Below are 26,714 nucleotides of genomic sequence, written 5' to 3'. Positions count from 1 at the left end.
CAGCTCAAAGACCAGACCACTCCTGCACTGCTTCTCACACGCAGTATTCCCCCATTTTCAAGGGAACTAAATGGCTAAAATCCAGCATGGATTTTGCCCCACATGGTGAAGAATCATCACCCCGGAACAACCAGGCACGCTCAGAGCAAAGCAGCACTTTTTGAGAGCTAAGTACTGTAGAAGCAAAGACCACATGGAATTATCCAAGCCCTTCACTCAGCTGCTAAAGGACTCAATACAGAGACTCGCATCAAATGCAGACTGTATCTCAAACCTAATCTGTTTGTATTAACACCAACAAAAGATCCATCTAATGAACCATTTTCCAGTCACTGTAAACAGTAATTAAATACATTAAGCTCTAAAAAAGGAAAGTGCCATACAAAGAAGCATACTTTGATCATTGATAAGTACCATCAGCTTGGATTATTATGGTATTCACAGGACTAAGTGCTCTGTTTCAGCTGGCAGGAAAGCGATGATACATCTGCACTTGTCCACAGTTGGTTGGTGTTTTAACATCTTCCCAGTGGGAGCAGGAATGCCACCTTCCAGAGGGCAAACACTGCTACTGTACTTGCTATGAAAAACAACCAAAAATAACGGTAATTTTCCATACATTAGGGATATGTCGAATTTTATTAACATTATTACTCAAAGTCTATAAACCGCATGCAGACCATAGGATGGCTCCTTAAGGACAGACGTCTTCGAAAGAACCCGTAATATAGCTTAACTTGTGCAAGAATAATGGTTATAAACACAACTGCCCATCTTCAATGGTGGAAATATCAGGCTCTGCAGAAGGAACAGAACCCAGTGGTTTGGTTCCATCAGATATATCCACCTTTCCTCAAAAAATTACTTGGAATGTCTATCAAGCCTACGCTACCAGTAGCTTAAGTTTCAAAGAGGCCTGTAGGACACCTTTCCTCTCCCTGCTCCCTCCCACTCTACACATGGACATCAGCCCTAAACCATTAACTTCACTGCAAATATGTACTTTGTCCATTCAGGTTTTATCCTAGAAAATCTCTGCTGTAACACAATAATTTCAGGGAATAACTGAATGTGGAAGAGGCACATTTTCCAAGCTACACCTCCAATAACCCTCTGTTCACTTAAGTCACATCAGACATTTATGGTAAACCAGAAATGTATTCAAAGCAGCAAAGACTAGTCACATACCTACCTCCTTCAGTCAGTTTTTAGTACGCCCCCGAGTTCCACTAATTTTCTTAGCCTTGGCTGAAGCTTATTGGAAAAATAGGAGTGGCACTCTCCCAAATGCCTCCCACTTGTGGCATCAAAGTGAGATATCACTCACAGTAAATTTTACAGTATGAGGAATGAAAGAGTTAGCAAAGTTGACATTTAAACCATCATCACTGCCCATGATTAAATACCTCAGAGATGAACAGAGTGGTTCACACCTCTACAAGTTATTGTTCTAGGCTCTTATCAGGCTCCTGTACACCGCTGCACCTTCACACTTGAGATTGTCTTTGAATCTGTAATAACTGCAAACCTGTTTAAACAGAGATTCTGGCAAGTTTCTGATGATGTTAAACTGGCAGAAGGAGATTGACTGAAACCCACAGCAGATATCAGTATCAGCACGTGCTGGAATCTGTGCCCACTGATAGATGGCAAATTTAACATCCATCTCACATGCACGCAGCAGTACATCACACTGTTCACCACCCTGTGCTCCAGACAGGATTTTCCAACCACACGCTGCAAGCTGTTCTAGTTTACCTCAAGGCACATTACACCTTCTTTAACCAAAATCCTCCGGTTGCCACTATTTCCCTGCATGACCACACATGTAAGCTGGATAACCACAGATAACCTAGATGAGATTCTCCCATCTCCACAAAGGGAGATGGGAATCCTGGTGCAATCTTCCTGGAGAAACAGGGAATTCCTGGAAGAATTTAGATTTTTCCAACCCAAGGAAACACTGTTCCCTGCTGCCATCCCAACTGCCAAGTCAACATCCCATGATTCCAGAGTATCTTCTGCCGTTAATGTTTAGCACAGGAAAACCCAAGTATGGTTTGCTACTGCTAACAGGATCCATGAGTGCCATCCCCTACTCTCCAAACAGATAATTCACCCCTCCAGCTCAGGAGCAAGATAAGGCTTCTCAAAACAGTCAACCCACAGGTTGGGAACACCACAGCCAATATAACAAGAGCTAATTCTGGAACTTCAAAGCTGCTAAAGACACCCAAAAGTGCAATAATAGTAAAAAGCAAGTTTTTCTTTTGGAATGAGCAAAAAGTTGAACACTTTAGTATTTCAATCAGGAATATTGGAGGAAAGAACCTTCTTGATCAAAACTAATCCTTATATTTGTATATGCTGTAGGAAAAACTACAACAGCTGATATAGTAATAAATATATGTACAGGTCATATATACTTTCATTTCTTTTTTTGGGAAAATATGAACTGTGAAGCTGAAGTTCTTAAAACCAGACAAATCTATACAATCAAGCTTCATCTTCCACATAGTTTTTGCCCCACTTTACAACCCTGAAGCAGGACACTCCAACTTGTTTCAGAAATAGCCCTACAATGAAAATACAGCCCACTACCCCCTTATGATGTTCTACAGAGATTAAAAGTACTGCAGCCTCCATCATACAGTGTATGGGAATCACACACAGATTTTGATAATTCCAATGCTATCCTATTACTGGTATCAACCTATTCTGGCTGTATCAGAGAAGCTGTGGCTGCCCCATCCCTGGCAGTGTTCAAGGCCAGGTTGGACACAGGGGCTTGGAGCAACCTGCTCTAGTGGAAGGTGTCCCTGCCCGTGGCAGGGGTTGGAACTAGATGAGCTCTGAGGCGCCTTCAACCCAAACCAGGCTGGGATTCTATGGTTCTATGATCCTCAGTGCTTTATTAATCAAGAATGCCAACCTGTATGACAAACAAACGAGCCAACCCACAATTTAATTGATAAAACAGAAAGAGGGGATTTCAAGTTACTGTTTGAAGTTAAGCGATTGTTGGCAACGCACTTTAATTGGGAAAGAGTTAGAAACAACTTCAGTTAGCATTCAGTAAATCAAAACTTTCACAATCATATTTAGCTGAAATTCCTCATTTATAGATATTAATTTTTATGTAGAGATAAACAAACTGAAAAAGCTTGACTAAAAATCCCTCCTCTCCAAACAGAAACCATTACACTGAGACGTGCCTGGACTTTTAAGCTCACGAGGAGCAGAATAACCTTAGGTTATTACAATTAGTTTCATCTCATTAATAGATCAATTTCTTTCAAGCATACTGAAACCTGAATTTTACTTTGTTGCCTCTCCTTTTAGTCTCCATTATAGTCTGTGTTCTTAAGTTTTAAGGAGAGCCATCACCGAATAGGTTGTAACCTCAGGTGATTAATTGCACAGCATTTTACAAGCTGTAAAATAGAGCAAGATCTCCACAAAGAGATTATGCCATTAGCAGCCCCTCTCACCCAATTTCCCTACACCCAGCAGGATTCTGACAGACTGCAAGTCTTCAGTATTTATACATTTCAAAGGTTTACTTATTTTTGTTGTTAAAAACCCTAAAATGTATATTGATTGCTACATGCAATTCTACATGAGAAGTCCCAAGCACTGTGGAGCAGAATACCAATATTTATGACTGGACTTGGGCTCATTATGGTTTTCTCTGACAGGGGTCCATTAAAATCAATTTTTATGTTTCTTATGGGTTTTTTTCCCTACCAAATGTTCTTACCACAGCATTTATTAGCCCGTTAGAAGAAACACTGGGCACTGTTTTGGTTTTATTTTAGTCTGTCGAAAATAATGAGGCCAGATTTAACAACCATTCACTAGCGATGAGTGGAAGAGATTAAATGTTATATTTCAGCACAAACATTTACAGAGGGCTTTAAAATTTTTAGAACTTTATCATTGGTAACGATAATACAAGTCCCACCTTCCACCTCTGTTTCAGATGTAAATTCTTAATAGTAAGAATATTCTGCTTACCATGAACTTGAACCACTCTTGAGTGACAGTCTCTCTAATATAACAATCTTATCATATAAATCATATTATCTTCTAAGTGTTATCAAGCCACTAAAGCCTCAAAATTTCCTGGCTACCCAGAAGCCATCACTGAGAAGGATCAAGATCACATAAAAATTAGAAGAATTAGGAAAAGGATCTCAACTGCTCAACTTCTGCCTGAAGAAGATCACGAAACCCTTCTTCAACCAGCCAATGTGGCCACATTACAGGTGAGCAAGTGGCAGATGTTGTGGTAAATGAAGCAAGCAGCAGCCTTCCTTAAAATGGGATGGACCTCGCCTTGCACCAAGGCTCTCCCAAGGAGAGGAGCACCCCACCATCTGGGAGTAACAGCATCTTTCATCTACGTGGGCAGAGGTGAGTAACAACATACTTGGAGCGTATGGGGACACACACACATGTAATTCCCTGGAAAAAAGGGCTGTGAGCCTGAAAGGTCAATTTCTGTCCCTAGAAACTTTGTTCTAAAAGACAAGACAACCCATCAAGTGAAATACCCAAAACCTCAACACTAAACACACAAGTCAAACACAGACCTTTGCTCTCACCTCTCCAGTAGGAGAGCTACACAAACACACCCAGTATGATGACACCTCCCCATCTACCTTCTTAGTCTCTACTAATTAAAAGCCTCTAATTATTTTCTTCATATTACACCATTTCACTTTGAGCCTGTATTTTTAGTGCCCACAACTTCATGACTGTTTTTTGTCTTCAGCTTTTATTTTCATGCAGTTCCTTTTACATCTAGCACTATACAGAACACACAATTTCTCCTATTTATCACCTTTGAGAGCCCATAAACCTTTTTCCTTCTATTCTTCCACACAATTCACTGATGTTTCCTCTCCTAAAGCATGAAGAGTCCTCACCTGATTAGGCTGTTTCAGGCAGATGCTGCAAAGGCAAACTTCAGCCTTACCCTAAATGTGTCTTTATTTCCATTCCTCATCAGCAGAAATCCAACACTGAAATCAGCATATGAAGAAACTGAGGTACTTATTTCTCTATCTCTGGAGTTGGCAACTGTCAAATACAGAGGTTTGAGGGTTTTCATAGAGGCAAAACCACATTTCAACCAGAATTCACATTGTCCTCCATAGTGCTGATTAATTTTACACCTAAATCACGAGGATAATAAAATGGGGAAACCCCACAAATCAATGGAGAGTTTTGTAAGTGAAAAGCAGGGGAGAAAAGGACAATGCAGAGAGAAGGAAGCCAAACCTGTTTTAAGTCTTGTCAGAAAAAGCTCTGCTGTGATAGACTGTGATAAAGGCTGCACTTCCATTACCAAAAACAGTTAAGGAAACCAACCTTAAATAAGTAGTAACTTTCATTTTGGCAGAGGAATTCAGGAAAGAAATTTGGCATCTAGTCATTTTGAAAGAAATCAGTGTTCCTTCTACAAATGTCACTGAGCATTTCCTCAGAAATAAGAGAAAAAAGCATAGACCAAAGATCTGAACAGGACAGATTTATCTTGGATTGAATAGCACCGATATTCAACAGCAAAAGGCAACAATACCTCCTTAGTCAGCCCTAAATTTGGGACATCGTCTCCACTGCCATATGTATCATCTGTTCTGAGCTCCAGAAGACATTACAGCTATGGAAAACCACCCAAAGCTCCCACAGGTAGTATGCAGTAATTAAAACTATTATTCAATCCCAGTTCTGCCTCTTGAACATATATATCTAGATAAAGGTCTGGAAAATTGGCAAAGGATGCAAGGAGTGACAGATTTACATGTGTCCAAAATTAGGGACAGGATGTACTTACAAATCCTACATTAAAAATACTTCTCATGTTAGAACATTTCTTTGCTAATGTTATTGATGCAGCACAGAAGAAATGCATTTTAGAGCCACCCCTCCTCAAAGGCACTGGAGTCCCCAGTATGGCCAGTAAAAACAAGTCCAAAGTCATGCCTTAGATCCTCTAGGCAATCTTTCTTCTACCACATACATAAACATAAGATCAATAGAATCATAGAATCATAGAATAGTAAGGGTTGGAAAGGACCTTAAGATCATCTAGGACATGAACTTACCCACTTGGCAGCATGCTCCATTTTGGAAGCCTTATTCCATGTAAGCCCATTTCACACCCAGTTATCTCGACCTTTCCCACAGGGCTGAGCAGAACCACGTGTCTCTCCTTGCACTGAGATCCTCCCTTTTCGGATTTCACCTGTTCATGAAAAGAAACTCTTGAATTACTTGCATTTTCACCAATGAACCTTCATCTCAAGATATTCTGAGTAGTTTTTAAAAGTAATTTTTAAAAGCACAAGGAAACTGCACATTTCAAGTTCCCTCAATTATGGCTTTTACTTCCAAAAAAATCAAACTTAGAATTAGATACTAGGAAAAACTTATTCAGTGAGGAGCTGGCACAGGGTGCCCAGAGAAGCTGTGGCTGCCCCATCCCTGGCAGTGTTCAAGGCCAGGTTGGACACAGGGGCTTGGAGCAACCTGCTCTAGTGGAAGGTGTCCCTGCCCGTGGCAGGGGTTGGAGCTGGATCAGCTTTATGGTCCCTTCCAACCTAAACCAGTCCATCATTCTGCGATTTCCATGATCCATCCTAAGAAGCCAGCATCTAAATCAAAGTCTCAAAACCCATGTTAACTTGAACAGTGACCTTCATGAAAATCTCAAATAGCAGCAGTTTCATGGCTGGTTTACCAGCTAACATCTGATGTGTTTTGACACTGATTTCAAAAGGATTACTGTGACAAAGCATATTCACTGTTTTCAAGCAGCAGTGTTATGCAAATAAGTGCTGGAACGCAGAGTATGTCTGCTGGAAAAATGTATGAAAAAAAAAAAAATCAATCATTCCTTAGTAAAAAACCTTTTTTTATCCCCATTGTTACTAGTCTGGTTTTATGATTACTGATAGGATGTAGTTGGAAACAGATGCCAAGCATGTCTCAATATTGTGCAAGACCAACAATAACATGCTTGTCAAATTCATCTTGGCTGAAAACACACCAGTGTGACTCTGTAGATGTTGAGCTGTATTTACAGCTTAGTGTGCACAATCATTAGGAGAGAAACAGGACAGGACACCATATGTACGTCCACTGCAGCCACCAAACTATAGGTTCAGACCACATTGCATCAGTGCTGTACAATCAGCACGAAAGAGCCGTTGCTCCAAAGAGCTGAATTCAAGGAAAACTGGATGAAAAACTGAACAAAGAAACCCAAGAACTTTAAGGCAGCACAAGCTAACTCCATCAAATACCCCATTTAAATAAACAGACCAAGAAGGTTTCTTCGGTTTTTAAAGCCACTCAGCCCCTACTGCTAACTTGCAGTTTGCCTCACACCTGAAAAGTTCCCTTGTTACTGCACTGTTCAGAACCAACAGACAACCGCACCAACTCATCTTTCCCTTTATCTATCCAATTTCATAGTCTACCCCAAAGCTCACCCCAAATATGACACCTGTATCTGTCTACAGCAAAGGGGAATGATGCTCAAAGCCTGATGAAGCATCGTATGAAATGCAGAAGCAATTGGGAAGTTGAGGAACTGACTGAAGGGCACAGGGATGGACCAGGAGACAGGAAAAATCTCCGCATGACAACCTACAGCTGACCACTGCTTGCAGCTAGATAAGAATTTCTTTTCATTTTTTTCAAAATAAGATAATTTCTTTTTAAATCCTGTTATTAGTGCTACTCAGTGAAGTCACATCTGAGAGTAATATAATCAGCATGAAGAGAGGAGAAAACCCAGTTGATAGTTTTGCCTACCAGGGCAAGATTAAACTCAACCCTCTGAATTTTGGGAAGCACTTAAGCAATTTCTCAGTTAGACACTCAGCAACCAGTGTTAACCTGAAGTGTTCAAGGCCAGGTTGGACACAGGGGCTTGGAGCAACCTGCTCTAGTGGAAGGTGTCCCTGCCCGTGGCAGGGGGTTCGAACTGGATGAGCTTTAAGGTCCCTTCCAACCCAAACTAGGCTGGGATTCTATGGCAAGATGTGCACAGTGTGCTGGGACTGAAGAATTGCAGGTTCCCAGGGGTTTATTTAGCTTGATTGTAATTCAAATCAGCTTTTTGCTAAATAATCATGTGTTTGCTGGTGTTACAAACACTCTTTCCTCATTCTTTCTCTCTCCTCGAGGACATGGGTGAACTTTTCTTTGGAGCAGCACCTCACTGCACAAGCCTTAGTAAAAAGCAACAGAAAAGCTTACATATGTGGAACACCAGTACACATTCTTCATTCTTATCTGTGTGACAGCCCTAAACTACATGCACTGAACCTCATACCATGTGCTGCCCAACGAATATAACAGCTTAGTGCTAAAAGGACAGCTTTTTCATTATAACAAAACACAGGATGAAGAAAATAACAAAACTATAAATAAGCCTATGAGTTCCCACCAAGTTGAACCAAGCTTTATATACGAAGCCTTGAGTGAGTGCAACTATTGTTTTCAGTCTTGTTTAACATATGCATTGGGCAGCAAGATTTAAGGTTTATTTTTATAAGAGAATGGAACTGCATGACATATATCCACATATATATGCAATTGGGTTGGGAGCCTCAAAGATGAAGGTCACCATACCAATGTACAACACACTATCCTCTGTCCAGATACTAACATGTCTTCTCACTATTCACCTGCAGCCATTGAGATGAGCTAGAGATCAAGGGGACAATACACCCTGCAGGCAGTGCTGTTTTAAAATAAGTGGAGTTTTATTCAAGATTCAAGTTGCAACAGTTTTCAGATGCAAACACACACCTCTAAACGTGCACAGCTGAATGACCTAATGCTTAGACAGCATTTACTGCAGACCAGTGGACACTGAAAACGTGCCCACATCCAATACAGCCACAATTTGCTCAACACCTCAGTGTCCTTCTTAAACCTGTAAGAACTAGAAGTAAAAGGCAGCTTAAAGCAACAAATGTAATAAATGCAACAAACTGCCTTCTGCCTTTTTACCTCCAGCTTTTATATATACATATATAAATATATGAATCATTTGAGGAATTTCCATCAGGCATTGCATGAATCACAGAACAGTTTTGATTGGAAGGGACCTTCAAAGCTCATTTATGCTTTGCTAACCTTGCAATGAGCAGGGACATCTTCAACTAGATCATGTTGCCCAGTACCACATCCAGCCTGGCCTTGAATGTCTCCAGGAATGGCACATCCACCATCCCTCTGGGCAACCTGTGCCAGTGTTTTACCACCCTCATCGTAAAGAATTTCTTCCTCACCTTCACTCTCACACTGAAATACCTACAAATCTGTGTCAAAATACCTCACAAGTTCAAAATGTAGGCAGAAAAACTAGGTTTTAGAAACTTCTGGTATTTGGAGTCTTGCTATAGAAATAAAAGTGAAGGTGCCCTGTATGAAAGTATCTCACTGGACTGCTAAACGCTCTAGAGAAAATGGAAGACTGTTGTTAGCCAACAGAATTAAGTCCTTTTTGTCATTAATAACAGACAAGTACCAAAAGGTTTTCACAGTGGAAGATGTATCAGTAAGAATATTAGCATGATTTATGAGTTAACGTCCTGCACAGAGGAGCCTCATTTTGCAGGCGTGCTACCATGACTTTCCACAGCACGCGCCTCGGTAGCATCACACTCCTCCGAAGGGCGAAGGTCCCCTAAATTACACATCAACTGCACTGACCACCACCAGGAAACACAGATGCTGCTCAAACTGCTTTCCAAGGGTTCGAACGCTAAGGATGTGAAACAGCAGCAAGTTTTATCTCATAAATGATGTGCTATGAACCCAAAAGCCAGCATTAGCTTGATGACTTGCATCGAAGGATCTTCACCTCTTATGCTTTTCACTGTAATTCAATTTAACAGCCTTTCTGCAGCCAAGGTTTTCAGTACTACAACACAGCTCCCATTTGATTTAATCCAGATTTTGTTTAGATTTGCATTAATGGTCTTTGACATTACAGTAAATAATTCAACATTTTCTATTTTCCACTCAGACTCACAGACTGGTTTGTGTTGGAAGGGACCTTAAAGCTCATCCAGTTCCAACCCCTTGCCACGGGCAGGGACACCTTCCACTAGAGCAGGTTGCTCCAAGCCCCGGTGTCCAACCTGGCCTTGAACACTGCCAGGGATGGGGCAGCCACAGCTTCTCTGGGCACCCTGTGCCAGTGCCTCAGCACCCCAAAAAAGTTCCCTTGTAGTTTGGTCTGAGATCCTAGAATGCAACTCAAATCCATAATGGGAATGGATAAATATAAAAAAAAATGCAGAGAAATCTCAAGGATCAACAAGGTTCCAAAAAAATCCATAGCAAAGTATTTCCATGCTTGATGTTCTCCCAAAAGGTTTGTATTTTCCAGGACAAGTCAAGAGGAAACCTCCTGGCATTCCCTGCACTTCAGCATCAAGTCCCTGTTAGTGAATGGAAGGGGACAAAGAATGTCTTCATGAACATCGCTTCAACTTTTCCCTGCTTTCTCTTAATGATTTCACATGTGGACAGTGTTACGAGCCCAGGAACCACAGATTTCCACTGGGAAAATGCAACAGTATTGCCCATGGACATGTTTGCACCCATTTAGCCCTCACTCTAGGTATCAGAAATTGTCTTAAAACAAGTTCTTCCTGAAGGCTGTGGTCAAAGAGACCAAAGATGTCACCTTGTCACATGTTTTCCCCCCAGTATTACTGAGCACATGAATCCTGTCCATCAGGAAGGAGCCAGAGCCCTATCTCTGATGGATCTCCCTCTACAGGTTTTCCTATTTCCTTCACCCTGCTTCAGCAACAATACAAACCCCCCCTGCCATATCAAAATGTTAATGATAATCCCTTCTGCCACCACCTGCATCTGATTTAACAGCGGATTTCCATTAGGCTTTAGCATGTGGCTGAACTTCAAATGGAAATCCTTGTGATTTTTACTTGAATATTTCTGAGAATCAAGGCGAAAGTAACAAATTCAAGCACTAAACCTGAACTAACATGTCCTCACACATCCTGCAATTTCCATTTTCAAACCAAGAGAGTCCAAGCGCATTAACCTGTGAGATGTCACATTTGCCTCCAAGAAATGGGTCTCCTGATCCTTTCAGATTAACAGAAAGGGCTAATTGCTGAGCTACCTGATAATGTAAATACAACCATGAGGAAATTGCATTACACTTCTCTCCCCTATTTCACTTGCCACTTCTTAAACTCAGAAATGGTCAGGTTTCTACCATTTCTACGCTAACCACTGCTGCACATTTGAGAATGTGCTACTTCATCCTTCCACACTATGGCATTTGCTGTTATTTAACAATAAAGAAGCCATACTACATTTCTCATCTTGCTCTGATGTTGGGCTAGAATTTAACTGCATCCTGGCTTCAAAAACTAAAAGTAATTGTCAGCACCTATTGTTTAAGAGGATCCCAAATAGCACTATACCTGTTAGTAGCACAAATCATGGGTTCTTAGCTGTAAAAGCTGCATTTCTAGAGCTATTTATCCAATATGATCACCACAGTTTGAGGGGAGTTTCACTTGGAGAGTGTTCATGTCAGCCCACCCCCCACAAAGGACATGGAGCTGTTGGAGCAAGGCTGGAGGAGGCCACAAGGATGACCAGGGGCTGGAGCACCTCCTGTGTGAAGACAGGCTGAGAAAGTTGAGGCTGTTCAGCCTGGAGAAGAGAAGCTGCGTGGAGACCTCAGAGCAGCTTCCAGTGCCTGAAGGGGGCTACAAGGATGCTGGAGAGGGACTCTGCATCAGAGACTGTAGTGATAGGACAAACAGTGATGGTTTCAAAATGAAACAGGGGAAGTTCAGGTTGGATACATGGAAGAAGTTCTTCCCTGTGAGGGTGCTGAGGCGCTGGCACAGGGTGCCCAGAGAAGCTGTGGCTGCCCCATCCCTGGCAGTGTTCAAGGCCAGGTTGGACACAGGGGCTTGGAGCAACCTGCTCTAGTGGAAGGTGTCCCTGCCCGTGGCAGGGGTTGGAACTGGATGAGCTTTAAGGTCCCTTCCAACACAAACCAGTTTGGGATTCTATTACCAACTTCATTTACTTCCTATTTTTCATAAATATATCCTAAAGACTCATCACTCCCATGTTCTGACATATCTGCACTAGCAAGCTAGCACATGAGCTGTAATTCTCAAGCACTTGCCCTGCTCCTAAGATGCCATATCAGTGACTTGCCAAAAAGCAATACCAGGAATTTGTTGAGTTTGAGAGGATGATCAATAAATGCCAAGGAAGTTACTTCTTCATCCTAATTACAGGAAAGAAATACCAGTCCTGAAGTCTTTAAGTGTCCTTCTTTGGAGTATCGCAGTGCTCTCAAACCTGCTTGTTATCGATTCAAGTTTTGAATTAAAATTCAATGAAAGCTTGAAACATTGGATTTAAATTTAAGGGGAATACTTCACAGGCACCTGAACTGGTTTGGCAATTTGCTACTTCATTTCAGTCATCTCACTACAGTCGCTCCTGATCCACTAAGTTCACGTCCTTCTCATAACAAAACCCTTACCAAATCACATCAGTGGTATTTGTCAAGGCAAAAACAATCAGGGACCATCGTACGAAATGAGAAGTTGGATGTGTCTGTCTCTAGCAACTCCACAGCAGCAAGGCCAGTAGAACAGGGATGACTTCACTAAACACCCTTTCTACTCCAAAGTGTAAAGGTCAACGTATCACTGATGTAAAATGAGTTACAAGGTGGACCACAGCCCCCCATTTGGCACAGCCCCCAGTGAGCTTACACATGCCAGTGGTCCATGCATCCAAGGATTTCATTGAATTATAGTTCTCTCAACATCTCCTTAATAGCTTAAAACTTCCTGTATTTGTTTTACTGGTTTCTGCATGTTTATTTGAAAGGAAACAATCCATTGTACGTTAAGAATATGGGAAGAGATATTAATAGTAAAGCTAATGCATTTGTGCGCTTATACTGCAGTGCGGAGGGTCATTTTCCAACCTTATATAGCTCATCTTAGATGAGAAAAGCATTTCTTACACTCAGTGTTCTAGAACAGAAAAATATATGGACTGGGAAAAAAAAAAACAAGATCCATATAATCAATATGTGATCAAAACATATGCCTAAAAGCCTCCTCCTGTTAATATCACAGAATCAGACTAGCCACGGGCAGGGACACCTTCCACTAGAGCAGGTTGCTCCAAGCCCCTGTGTCCAACCTGGCCTTGAACACTGCCAGGGATGGGGCATATCAATATCTTGATTAATCATCTGTACTTTCACCTTTCAAATGAACAGTGGCTGCTACTGCTTAGAGAGAAAAAAAAGAATCTCTACTACAAATAATTTCAGGGAGGAAAGAAAAGAAGAGCTACAGAGAAGTTTCACACCCAGCAATAGTTCATATACTGGAATAAAAATGCTAAAGAAACACTTCATTGTTACTTTTCTGCTTATCACTAAGTGAATGATTTTTTTAAAACTCAAATACAAGCTTTTCTAAAAGCTGTTTCTTTCTCTTGAAAAAGAGTCCAAAGATTTCCAGCTAAACATAACAGAGTGAACTCTAAGCTATAAAGATGTCCTGATCCAAACAGATCCCTACAGGGTTGACATCCTAACCTGGACTGCTGAAGCTGTGAGAAAGTTGTCCTGGAACCCAGGGCAGGGCTTCTCCTGCTCTATCAAAACAAGAGAAGGCTGCTGCCCTCTGCTCCATGCTCACAGGGCAGTTGGAATCATGGAATGGTTTGTGCTGGAAGGGACCTTCAAGCTCACCCAGTTCCAACCCCCCATCCTACCAACACTGATCATTACTTAATGAAATGATTTCTGAACAAGACAACCCATATTTCCTTTATCATTACAGTTGCACATCACACAGAGCATCCTTCAAACACATGGAAGCCTGTTAGTCAAGGAAAGCCAAGTACCTCCCAGTTTTTAAATTAAGGCAAAAGTTAAATTGAGGAAGAAAGAAAAAAAGTGTTACATTTGTGGCTTGAATTCAAGTGGACAGGCTTGAAAAAGAAGATCATGGTAGCTAACCAGATTTAATTCTCTCAATATAATCTACCAAGTAAAACAGCATCTAAAATTACCTTTGATATTATAAAATACAAGTTCTTTACGCACTCCATCAGGTTCTTGTGAACCAGATGACCACCTATCGGGACACAACTCACTACTTTCCCTTAAGCATCCCACAATAACCATCTATACTGCATGTATTTCTTCTTCCTATAGCATCCCAAGCAAAATTCCAGCTTGCCCCAATAAAGCACCATATCAGGTCCGTATATTTTTGGACTTACTGCAAGAGTAATAAACACCTCCCCAGCTGAACATGACTGTAATCCAGATAAGGCTTTTAAACAAGAGCTGCACTGAAATACACTGCAGTACTCCAATATCTCCAATGCTTCTCTAAGTAGATCTCACCCTGGCTAAGCCAAGCCTGCACCTTCAGAGTAAGCCACAGGGCTCGGTGTATCTGCCATGGGATGTGGAAGCATGTTGTTACTCCTACCATATTGATGACAAAGGATTAAGCCTCCTGCCCCTCATTTTTAGGCTGAATATCATATGTCAGATTATCCACTCTGCAACACACTATGCAGCTATGTTATACTTCAACCAGTTATTCAGTGTTTTAACATGCAATCACATGGAATACAACATTAACCTGTAACTAGGGTATCTGTTACCAAAGAATTAAAGAAATAAATATCATACTGAGGAATCAAAGGTGAAGAATGTTGGGTTTAAGAATTAGAGGACCCCCCAAATTAGTATCTAGTTGTTACCGGTTGGAATTTTAACAAGTCTTATGCAAAGGAAGTCATCGTACAGTTGTCTGGATTTTCCAGTTGCATTCATCACAAAAAATAAACTCAAGATATTACTCAACATTTTAAGACCTTCTCCTTAATAACCATTGAAGTGCTTGTTGTAAATGTGTATACACCTTTTAATAGGAGGTTATATTGGAGGCAGTGAGAAATACAGACTCAGCTGCCAGAATCCCCACCTGATGTACACGCATACACAATACAGCAAGACTGAAGTCTGTTTCAGGGATCAGCTGTGTATGTAAATATACAGCAACTACTATAGAAAAGAGCTGAAATTTTAATCAAGTGAGACTTGTATCTGGTTCAGAAGAACTCAAAATGGGCTAAAACTGAAAAATCTAGCACGAGAATGACTAACGGCAGACAAACATTTCAGATTCTTATCACCTAAAGCCACAGAATTCTTGATCTGCTCCTTCTTGTGTTCTCTGCAGAGCTGAAGTCAGGACCAGCTAAATAAAAGATAATGCAACTAGGCATAACACAATAAAAGATATTACCTTCCCAATGCATTATTGCTGCCAATTATAAGAATCACTTCAACTTAATTTCAAAGGCACAATCACCCTCAACTGTAACAGTCTCTTTTTTAAATTTCAAACAGTATTACATTAAGGCAATAACTCACCTCCCAGCTATAATATCAGTCTCCCTTATTGCAAAAATACATTTCATAAATACTTCTCATCGACAAGTCAAGCTAATTCAGGTTAATTTTATTGTATTTTGGTGCTAGCTCACATTTGTGTGCAATTACCTTTATCATTTTATTGCCATGCCAGAAAGTAATCAGAACAATTATTTGAAAAAGGAGGGGTATAAATTCTAAATCACACTTGCTGGCATTTTTGATAAAATAGCAGCTTTATCTCCGAAAGTGGCAGGGACATTGGATAAATCATGCATCAGTCAAGTGTAGCTGACCCCCAAGTGCATTGCACAATATCAGGAGTGCTTCAAAAGAAACTTTCCTGTATAATCCATCATTCTTTATAATACCAAACTGGCTATACCTGAAGAGCAGGAGCTAGAGAATAATAACCAAATAAATCTAAGCAATATGAACAAAACCATTAATAGTGCTCCTTAAGCTGAAGGAGACTCAGGAAATCTGAATTGCGTTCAAGGAAAGAAATTCATTGACATTTTTAGTGAGTAAAACAGCTTTCGACAAATGAAGCTGCAAGCTGTGTATTAAAAATTCACTAAAAATTCAAATACATCTGCAGGAAAACAAATACAGACAAAAGAAGGTGTCAAAGACTCCTACAAAACCACAATGTTATAGTCTTGGCACACATATCTAGATTTTCCTATCGTTACCAGTCTGTCTGATTCAGGACAGCACGGACAAGTGTTTTTCTGTATTAACAGAGAGTGAAGCATCACAGTTAGTACAAGAATCTATTTACCAAGTTTCAATTTAATAACTACAAGAAACCCAGAGAGGAATAGAATTACATTTTGAATTAAATTTCTTATGATACAGAAAAATTGCCACATTGTCAGAACACCACAGACCCCAAAACCTCTGAAATACAGAATCATCCCTGATGTGTGCTCACACACATCAGCAGCCACATTTCAGCCTCTTCCACACAAACCCAACACGTATCCTTGGTCACAACAAAAGCAGGGATTGAGTGGGAGACACAGAGTGATGGTGGAAAATCAGTCACAGAATCAACCAGGATGGAAAAGACCTTTAAGATCATCAGATCCAACCATCCCCCAGGACTAAGAAGTCCACCACTAAAACATGTCACTAAGGGCCTCATCCACGTGGCTTGTGAATACTTCCAGGGATGGTGATTCCACCACTGCCCTGGGAAGCCTGTTCCAGGTCCGGCTGCTTTCAGAACCCATTTTCTAGCAACCTGCTTATAAACTCTTCCGCACATTACGTCGGTGATAATTGATTCCTGCAAAAGCCATATGCCAGGCATATATTGTATCACACCAGCGTGTGGTTGTGCTCAAAGTGAAGCTGTAAAGTAATCACACACTGTAAATATCACTAAAGAAGCATGAGCTACATTACATACATATTTAATATGCATCCAGAATGGGGGGGAATAGGACGAGAGAAGCCCAGGCTGTGTCTGCAGATGGGGCTGTAAGAGTTCATGCATTTTCCCTTAAACCTTCTGTCTTTCCACATATGAAAAGGGGGAAGCTCCCCTATCAGCTAATGCTGCACCTTTCAACTAGAAATGAGTGGGAGAAATGAAAAGGTTAGATAATAAATCATTAGTTTCATGTCACTTGCCAGCTATATCACACCTAGCTTTGAGTGAGGGGAAACTAGTGACTCTTCCTACCATGCCTGGTTGCGCAAAAGATAATCAACTATTTCTTTGCCATTATTCCAGTTGGAAAAGATGTTTACAACTGGAAGAGACATAAATGTAACTAAACAGATGATTGTTTTAAAGAAAATGAAGCAAGAATTTATTTTCCTGAATTTCTTCAACCATTCCATTTTAAAAAGAACAATTTTATTTTGTGGGAAAGAGAAAGAAAATATTTTACAGAGGGGTAGAAGACACAGAATATGCCAAAATACTCCTTTTCTAAGACATACTACATTACACAAAGCAGATTAAAACTACAAGAAATGCCATTATTAAATCATTCTTAACAGTGATACAAGTTGCCAGCAGGAATAGTTAGATATGCAAGTTTGATTGTACCAGAAGTATTTTCCTAAAGGAGCATTACTGATGTTAGAAAAATAGATATTCCACAGAAAACATGTATTCATCTCTTCAAAGTTCATTTTAATTATTTGAAGAATATGGTTATTGATTCAAAATGTGTTGATGCTTTCCCTTCAGCAAGGTAAATTGTTCTGAATGCTGTGATAAACAGCCCTGTGGTCTTATTTTACTATAAGTTTACTAACCTACACTTACTTCATTGAAGCATCAAGCCTCAGAATTAAGCCAGTTTTCCAGTGAGGTATTTGTTAGGAAATGGAAGCAGCTAACACACTGAAAACATAGCATTGTCCTATTAGTTTATGCTCTGTGGCAGATAGATATGTGCTGCGGAAAGGTCCACTGATGCCTGTTACCAACCATGACAGAGCTACAGAGATTTACAATGCAGCATCAATCTTGTCAGCTGGATTCTTAATACTGACTGCTGGACACTGGGGAAAAAACAAACTATGTTACGTGTAATGCTGGACTCCCAGTGTACACCCAAATGCAGGGGGATGGTACTGGAAACTCACTTTTGGAACACGCCTTGATGCCATGCTAGATGAAAGGTCTCCACCTGTAAGGAAAAAGAATCTCCATTAGAATGTGATTTAATTTGAACTCCACGCAAAAAATTGTATGTCAATAGTGTGATTTCTCTTATAATCAGCTTTTTCAATGAGCTCTAAGTTTCAGTATATAATATCAAAAGGGAGTTTAATATTTTTTATAAGCAAGCAGAAGTTTTAATGTTCATAGGCCATCTATAAGCAAGCAGAAGTTTTAATGTTCATAGGCCATCTACTGCTAGATGTTAGGAGTCAACAAATCAACACATGAAGATTTTTTCAACAACCAGCACTAGACAACTCTGATATTTTGAATAAGAATGCTTTAAAGGATAAAGTATTTGTTTAAGGAATATTTGTACAGGCAGTGATGCACTTCTGAGTCACTTAGTAAACAGCCTTCTGTGATTTAGGAAATAGCACATTTTAAAGCATGAAAGCAAGTGACTTGGTTATATTCCACATTTAAAAGTACAGATTGTAATGCACTAAGAAAGTGCCTAGAAATGTTGTTATAACTATATATAACAGTATCTATACTAGAACAGTATCATTATTCATATATTAACACAATATGACAGGTTCCTCTTTGCTTTCCCCTTGGAAATAAAGGGCCATTGCTATTTCCTGGGCATATACTTAGTTTCCCCCTCTATTTTTTCAGTGCTATTTATCCAAGATCACCAGATCTTTGAGAAGATGTGCTCTAAGCAATCCATTTTTTTAAAACGAGGAGATTAACTGCCAAAGCTCAGCTTCAGAGTCCTGACTCACAGCCAAACTCAATGGGAACTCTTCCACTTAAGTGAGGGAACTCCCTACTCCACAGGAGAGGATAACTGTATCCGCTTAAGACATGATAAATCTCTTAAAAGAAGTGGTATGAATATCTGAGGTTTTCCAATGCCTCTCAAACACATTAGTGACAACTTACAGCCACTTCCAAACTATTTACAAGAGTAATATTTAATCTTATCTTTAAACTCTTAAAATTAAGATGTAAAGTTAAGATCCTAAGTACTTAAAAATACTAAGCAATCCTACCTTTGCAAGGTGGGCATTGCAAAGATCGCTCACTCCATTTTTAAATGCAAGTCAGGCAGACGAGCAATCTAATAATGCTACTTAAAATATCTGTGATGGAGCTAAAAATAAATGAGCAATTTATGTCTATTACCAGTTTGGAGCTTTGACTTTCAAGGTGTAGTAGCATCACTTAGCTTTTCCAGATTTTTCTGAAGGGTAAAGCTACAGTATTTGTCTTGAAAAGCAGATTTATCCAGAAGCTCATTTTGAACCTGAGCCAGACTACCTACAGCACAGGAAAACTTTACACCCATCTGTAAGTGGTTTAAGGTCTTCACAAATGGGATTTTTGATGCTTTTAACCAGAGATACAATTTTGAGCATAAGCACATGCAGCTCATGAGAGAGGCAGAGCCTCGTGGAGAAACTAAGCCCAGCTTTGAGGAGAACAGGAAACAGGTTCCAGCTTCTAGAGAAAAGATTCTTACAGAAGCACCAGGTAGCACTTCACAAGCACAACAGTTGCTCACTCCCTGTGGTAAGTCCTGAGAAACAGAGCAATACACTGGGGGAAGCCCCTAGGACCACCAACATCTTGGTGAGGCTGGTGGCCAAGATGAACAAATTAAAGAGACAAAAACCGATTAGTGTTCATGACCTGTTTATGCCCCAGGTTGAGCTCAACCATTCACTAGTCCTGAACAACTCTCCTCTAATGACAGGTAACTGGGGCAAAGCCAGTAATGCCCAATGGGGGGTAGGAGACTACCAGCTAGACAGGTGAAAACCATACAAGACCACTGCTGTAAGTCAGAGGGCTAGGTAAGCTCAAAACACCACTCCAAAATGCATCTTGACCTTGAAAAGACTGCCTTGTTGGAAGAGGTCAATATACACACTACTAACTTCTTTTTACACTGAGTCGAAGGGTTCCCCTAAAGTTGATTTTGAAGGGAAAAGCACAACCTCTTCTGAACAGCACAGGAACTGCCACTGATCAACTTCAATCATGATACCTTATTCTAGATCATGTTCTAGTACAGCCACTGGGATCACTGGACCCATCTTAAAAGACTTCTTGTCAGCAACCCCGTCACCAAAACAGAAAATTTCATCCTGCATTTGCAGAGAGTAGGATAAACCAAAGGGATTAATGAACAAGCAGAAGTGAGGAGAAAAAGAGCAATTTGCCCCCATCCTCACTAGCTCAGAGCTGTCCATCTCCCGGTGGGTGCCTGCCTCAGGTCCCCCTGGCCTTTCAATCAAGATCACAGATTCCCAGACTGGTTTGTGTTGGAAGGGACCTTAAAGGTCCTCCAGTTCCAACCCCCTGCCACAGGCAGGGACACCTTCCACTAGAGCAGGTTGCTCCAAGCCCCTGTGTCCAATCTGGCCTTGAACACTGCCAGGGATGGAGCAGCCACACATGCCCAAGTTGCCCAGAACTTCTGTTCCCACACAAGAGCTGTGCTAAGGTTGAATCCATACCAACAGGCAGCAGGATGCTCCCAAGAGACCTGGAAGATGCACAAACACGTTCAGGTGCTGAAGAGGAGCTCCTCCACAATAGGAGATGAGATGGTGCAGGAAGCTAATATATCACATACCCACCTTGTGAGCATTTCAAACCTCTGAGTATGTCAATAGTCCAAAAACTTTAAGAAAAGTCAGAGGTTACACCAAAATCAGATCTTTCAAGGCCATGAAAAATCTCAGCTTTATTTTGTTGGCCATCTAGAACAGAAGCCCTTGGGTTTTAAGATCCTTTCCTGTTTATTTTCACAGGACTGCAGCCTGAGAAGTACATGTGATGGCAGCACTACAGTAAGAACTTGGATTCATAAGAAGTATTTTTCTCAGTTCATCAACTTTTAAGCACTAAAAGAAGATTCTCCTTGAAAGTCAAGTCCTCAGGAGCCACAGAACACAATACACTGGTTTCAGTGCTAAAATCTAAAAGCAGCTATTACATCAAGTCAGTATATGACTAAAATTCCATATGAAAACATTTAAAGTACATTAGATTTTTGGTCAAGATGAAAGGCTGAAAAAAAAAAAACAACTCCAGCAATCTATTCTAATTGGGTTCCCATGGTAACTGTACAATTGGGTTTTTCAGTCTAACATCCCAAAGGCCCAATGCACACTTGTAAAATATACTTCAAACAGCCTGAATTGTTTTTACATTACAGCACTCCCAGGAAGATCAATTACTATACATCCCCACCCTAACTATTAGTGGCAGGAGATGTTAACACTATTGGCCATATTAACATAAGTCATGTAAAAAACCCCACATATCACCATCATTATATAAAACTAATTACACACTTCAGATTCATCAAACATGTTCCGAGTAATAAACCGATACCAGTCTTGTCACAAGATCATGTTTACTGAATGTTAGAAATCAACCCCAAATATATGCCCAACCATTTTGCTTCTCATATTGATTTCAGGGATAAACAGAATCAATCATTAATAATTACATTATAAGATGACCCATAGGGTTAATCATATTCTTAGAAACTCGCACTATGGAATCAAATATAGCTGCAGAAAGAGACAATGGAAAGGCATTCAAATCCAAGCAACACGCATTGCCAATAACAGAAAACAAGGTGCATTCACTAACATGAAACTCATACAACTGGCAAAAACAAAATAGTACTGTTCTATTAAAAAACCCAACAAAACACAAGCATTTATTAATAAAATTATACTTCAGATTAAGCACTTTGCCTTGTTGGGCCTCAAATTCACTTTCTGAACGCATAACACCAGCTGTAGACCCAGCTTGTCCTTCATATCACAGAATCGTATCAGACCGGTTTGTGTTGGAAGGGACCTTAAAGCTCATCCAGTTCCAACCCCATGCCACAGGCAGGGACACCTTCCACTAGACCAGGCTGCTTCAAGCCCTGTCCAACACGGACTTCCAACAAGCCTTCCATCAACTGCCTAAGCCTCAAAGCTGTGAGGAGAAGATGACCCAAGGCCCACCAATCAGTACTCAAAACCATTCATTTTCTGGGAGCTGGGGAACTGTGGTCACTTTGAATAAAGTCAATGTCATTTCTCAACCAACCAGAAACCTTGATATCCCATAAAGTTATAATGGCAAACAACCACAGGTGTTTCTGGTGTCAATAGGACACTGTGCAGGGGAACTGAAAGAGCGTACATTTAGACTGGATATCAGGCAGAAGCTCTTCCCTGTGAGGGTGCTGAGGCGCTGGCACAGGGTGCCCAGAGAAGCTGTGGCTGCCCCATCCCTGGCAGTGTTCAAGGCCAGGTTGGACACAGGGGCTTGGAGCAACCTGCTCTAGTGGAAGGTGTCCCTGCCCGTGGCAGGGGGTTGGAACTGGATGAGCTTTAAGGTCCCTTCCAACCCAAACTATACCATGGCTCTACAATTTCTACCCCCCCCTCCCCCAATACATTATATCTGATCACACTCAACTCCAATGAAGCAAGATGAAGGGAAGCTGAAGTTGTGCGACTTGTTTCTCCAGGACACTGCTGACACTCTGAAGATGCACTATAAGCAGGGCCAGCCCGCTGCTTCCAAAGCAGCTTTCTACAGCACATGCTGTACATTCCATCTTGTATTTTTTATACGCAAGACAAAACTTCATCTTTTAACAGGCCTTAAGTATACTTTAGGTGTTTATTAAGAAGTTTAACTAATTAAAAGACCTTCTGCACACTGGAATGTACAAACAACCAAAGATGATATTGTTTGCACTGTACTGACTGATCTAAAGCAGTCAGATAATTTAAATATTACTGAATGATGATTATGCAGCAACATTTACAAGACAGCGCTAATACTTGCTATCTGCTAACACAGAGTTACCTGGAGGGAGTTACATTTGCACTTGGAGCATGTAGATGGCATGATTCAGAAAACAAAGCAAATCTGACTTCAGTGGGCTGTGCTGCTCATGTATGCTCTATTAAAATACCCATTTCATTCATTTTATCATAATGCACTAAAAAGTGGCATCTGAATGAGAATTAAAACCCGGAAGCACACCCATCAGGTAAGAGTAAAAGCCCATTTCTTTAATATCTCATTTTCAATGCACTAACACCACATAGCTACTGAGTACTATAACAACAAGGCGAAGCCTTTAGTGATTTTTACTAAATCACCCAAAAAAGCAGGATTCAAACTTCCTCAGCCTGAAGTGGGATTTCTGAATGTAAAAAAATCAAAGTTTGTGCCCAAACCAGCATCCCCAGCTGCCCACTGCCAGACCCACAGCTCAGCCATACACTGGGTAGTAAACACAGCACCATCTGAACCGATACTTCTCTGGATGCCATCAGCTCCTGCCTGCAGAGTCAGAATTACTCTTTACTCCCCTTTGCCAAGCCGCTCAAGACTACAGGCTCTCTGTCAGCAGCACTGTTTTACTACTATTTTACTTGAAAAGCAGAACGGAAGTCAGAACCTTTGTATCTATGAACTCCTCTTCCTCCTTGAGATTAAAGGCGACTTGTTCAGATTCATTTTGAATCACCTTCAGAACCTTTATTGCACCGGGAGAATTTCAGCTGCTTGTCCAAGTTTTACAAGTGACTTTTAAAAGATTCCTGAAATGACTTATACCATTTAATTTGGCACAATATAAATGAACAGATAGCAGATAGTCCTGAAAGACAAGAGGAAGGCATGCTTTTAGTCTGCTGATCTAGTAAATAAGGAAACAACTTGAAAAAGATTAGCAAAAAGCACCAAAGCAGTGACATACTTCCAAAGAAATTTTCACAATTACTCCATTTCCACAAAGCTCCAAAGCCGCACAAGCTTTATTGGCATTCAAATACATTTGGCTTTTTCAAGCAGCAGCATGGACCACACAAGCAGGTTATCAGTTTTAAAACTGCATTTTGTACTCCTGGAAAACACTCCAGCACAGGTTCGTTCTGGGTTTACAGCCTGGTTGTTCCTCCAGCTGTGCTTAACTCAATGCTAGCCCAAACACACCTGTGATGGGTGATGGTGTCAGCCTTGCAGGAGACAATTTAGCACAGGATTTCTCTTACATCAGGCAGGTTTTGCTCATTACCTTCAGCTAAATTAGCACAGCTGAAGGCTTTGCCAGCACAGATTTGTACAGCACCAACCTTCACAGCTAATAGCAGAGACACTCAAGAACTGGAAGTCAGTAGTAACGAGGCTTTTTGCTTTTTAATTGTGGCAGTTAAAGCTCACAAATCCACCCAAAACCCACACTGAAACCTGTCACTACCTAACAGATTTCAAGCCTCCTGAAATTAAAACTTTGCCCTACGTTTTCCCATTAGTTCTATTCTCTTCCCAAGTCCAGATCTCTTATGAACACTGGGTAAACTAGGGAATTGCACAATCCGTCAATAAAGTAAGCGTATTTTGAACTACTGTCCATATGACTCAATTTGTCAGTAAAAACTGCCACCAGCGCTGTGCTTGCAGAAAAATGTCCATAAATGCATTATTGCGACTGGCAGATCGATGTCCATAATAAAAACAAATAGAGTTAACAAGTGCTTGCTTTTACGAGTTATGCCAGGGGTGGGATGTGTGTTCAGCTTCAGCCAACAACTTCTGGGAATGGGCAACGCAGGCCAGGGTAGGCACTTGCTGCCTTCATCAGCGCTGCAAACAGGAAATTATTGTAATGCAGGAAATCTTTAAAAGCATTAGAATGAACACTAACACCTTCAGGATGTATTTAGAAGTCTCACACATTCAGAATTTAATGTATTGTTCTGTGAACTAGTTAAACTATCTCAATTTACAGAAGCAATGAAGCTTATTTTGCTTCACTCTCTGCAGAAAATGAGTTTAACCCGGGTGAGCTGCAGCCCAGCAGAATAGCTCACTAGTCCTGAGGCTGATGTTAAACACCCCAACAAATCAGGACCTACGATTTGTTCCCACAAAGCTGTTGCAGCACTAGAATGAGCCTCACTGCTGAAACCACTTTTCAGTTACCACAAGTGACGATGTCACCCTTTGTATGAGAGGTGGAAGATGCTGCTTACAGGGAAGTGACACATTGGTAAGAGCACAAGCAGGTACAGCAGCCAGCACACTAAAGTTGGATTCATGTCAGCTGTCCTCACTCCTCCAGAACCCTAATGGCATGAGGAAAGAACACTACAAAAAGTCATCCATGTCTTTGACATGTTCTCCTTTGGATTTTTGGCATTATTGCTTCTTCTAACAGCTCCCCCTGTCACTGAAATCAGTTTAAACAGCATTTCTCTGATACAGCCTATCCATCTTACCCATGCTTCCCCTAACAAACTTCATACTTCTGCTTCCCAAGTCCTTAAATTAGCCATTCAAGGAAACCCTGATAACCTTTCCAAAGGGCAGGAGCTTCTCCTGCAGGCTACTATCCCTTCAGTGATGCCATTAACTGATTCTTTATATACGTTAAGCATTAAACAGTGGTGACAAGTTAATTACAGAGTTATCAAGAGATAAAGTAGTCACGGTAACACAAGTTGCAATATAACTACAACAGTTTCCTATAGAGCTTCTGTTCAGTTGCTGGTGTAATTGGTGTAATTAACTTGTCATGGATCAGAATGCAGATAGGAATTGCTAAAGCCACCTTGCGAGCTCACAGGGCTACATCTTTTCTCCTCTGAAACTTGAGGCTTTTGGTGGAATTGTCCACATTTGGAACACTTCTGCTTAAAAACAAAACAGACAACTTTTTACTTGGAAAAATACATGTCACAGACTGACAAAACATTACAGGAGTGTTTTTTTGCCCTAAAGGCAAAAAGCTTTACAAACCATAGCATTCAAACACACAGTAAAGAGGAATCCAAGCAGAGAGGTTCCAGTGGGCAAAAGCCCCAACCCAAAATTAAGACCTTAAGAAATAACTTGGCTTTAAAACAAGATATTTTGTGGGGTCCAATTCTGCAAGTGCCAGCCTAAAAAGCAGGGCCAGGTTATCCCATGTTTACCAACCCTTCAGGTCTTGATGCAAAAGGCAGCACTGGCTCTGCTCAGTTGTTCCTGCAGAGACCAGACAGACATCTTTCAAAGGGGTACACATACACAGGCAGGGGAACAGAGCTGCTTGAGGGGATCTTCAGCTCACCAGACCTTCTGTAGGCTTCCACACCACAGGGCAAGGAGGCTTTGCAACGCAACAGTAGATCCCCTATCATGGCTCTCCTTAAGCTGCGTTTCCATGCAAGTGAGAAGACCAAAGGCCACAGAGGCAGTTGGGGAAGGGAAAGCTCCTACACCACCAGTCCTGGTACCCCATGCACCGGGGAGACAGGCAGGGCTCAGAGGCCAAAACCTTCATCAGGTTCACAAGGGAACCTTGTCAGCTAAATAGACCCCTCCAGAGGACAAACCTCTTCTGTGCAGCCAGAGCACACATCTGGATGCAAGAATTGCACTGTGATAGTCACTTTAAGCCAAATGTTATACCCCAGATTACAGAATAGGGGTTTTTCTATGTGAAATACTAAAGACCACACCTTACCATGTAACAAGGGC

At 41.0% G+C, this 26,714-nt stretch overlaps 1 protein-coding gene across 1 annotated transcript in view; it reads right to left on the bottom strand.

Annotated features, from left to right (window-relative positions):
* The window catches only part of MGMT (O-6-methylguanine-DNA methyltransferase), a 150,453-nt gene extending 124,137 nt beyond the window's left edge, over window positions 1-26,316 (bottom strand). Inside the window, exons 1-4 of the mRNA XM_030487579.1 lie at window positions 26,305-26,316; window positions 26,172-26,219; window positions 18,128-18,171; window positions 6,114-6,253 (exon numbers count right to left, since the gene is read on the bottom strand). Of these exons, the coding sequence (XP_030343439.1) occupies window positions 6,114-6,253; window positions 18,128-18,151 (164 nt within the window). The 5' untranslated portion in view covers window positions 18,152-18,171; window positions 26,172-26,219; window positions 26,305-26,316. The remainder of the gene's footprint in view (window positions 1-6,113; window positions 6,254-18,127; window positions 18,172-26,171; window positions 26,220-26,304) is intronic.
* Between the last annotated feature and the right edge of the window lie 398 nt (window positions 26,317-26,714).

The sequence above is a fragment of the Strigops habroptila genome, chromosome 5 (assembly GCF_004027225.2).
Source record: "Strigops habroptila isolate Jane chromosome 5, bStrHab1.2.pri, whole genome shotgun sequence".
NCBI classification, from domain to species: domain Eukaryota; kingdom Metazoa; phylum Chordata; class Aves; order Psittaciformes; family Psittacidae; genus Strigops; species Strigops habroptila.
The sequence above is the reverse complement of the archived record's forward strand: the minus strand, read 5'-3'. Positions and strand labels throughout refer to the sequence as shown.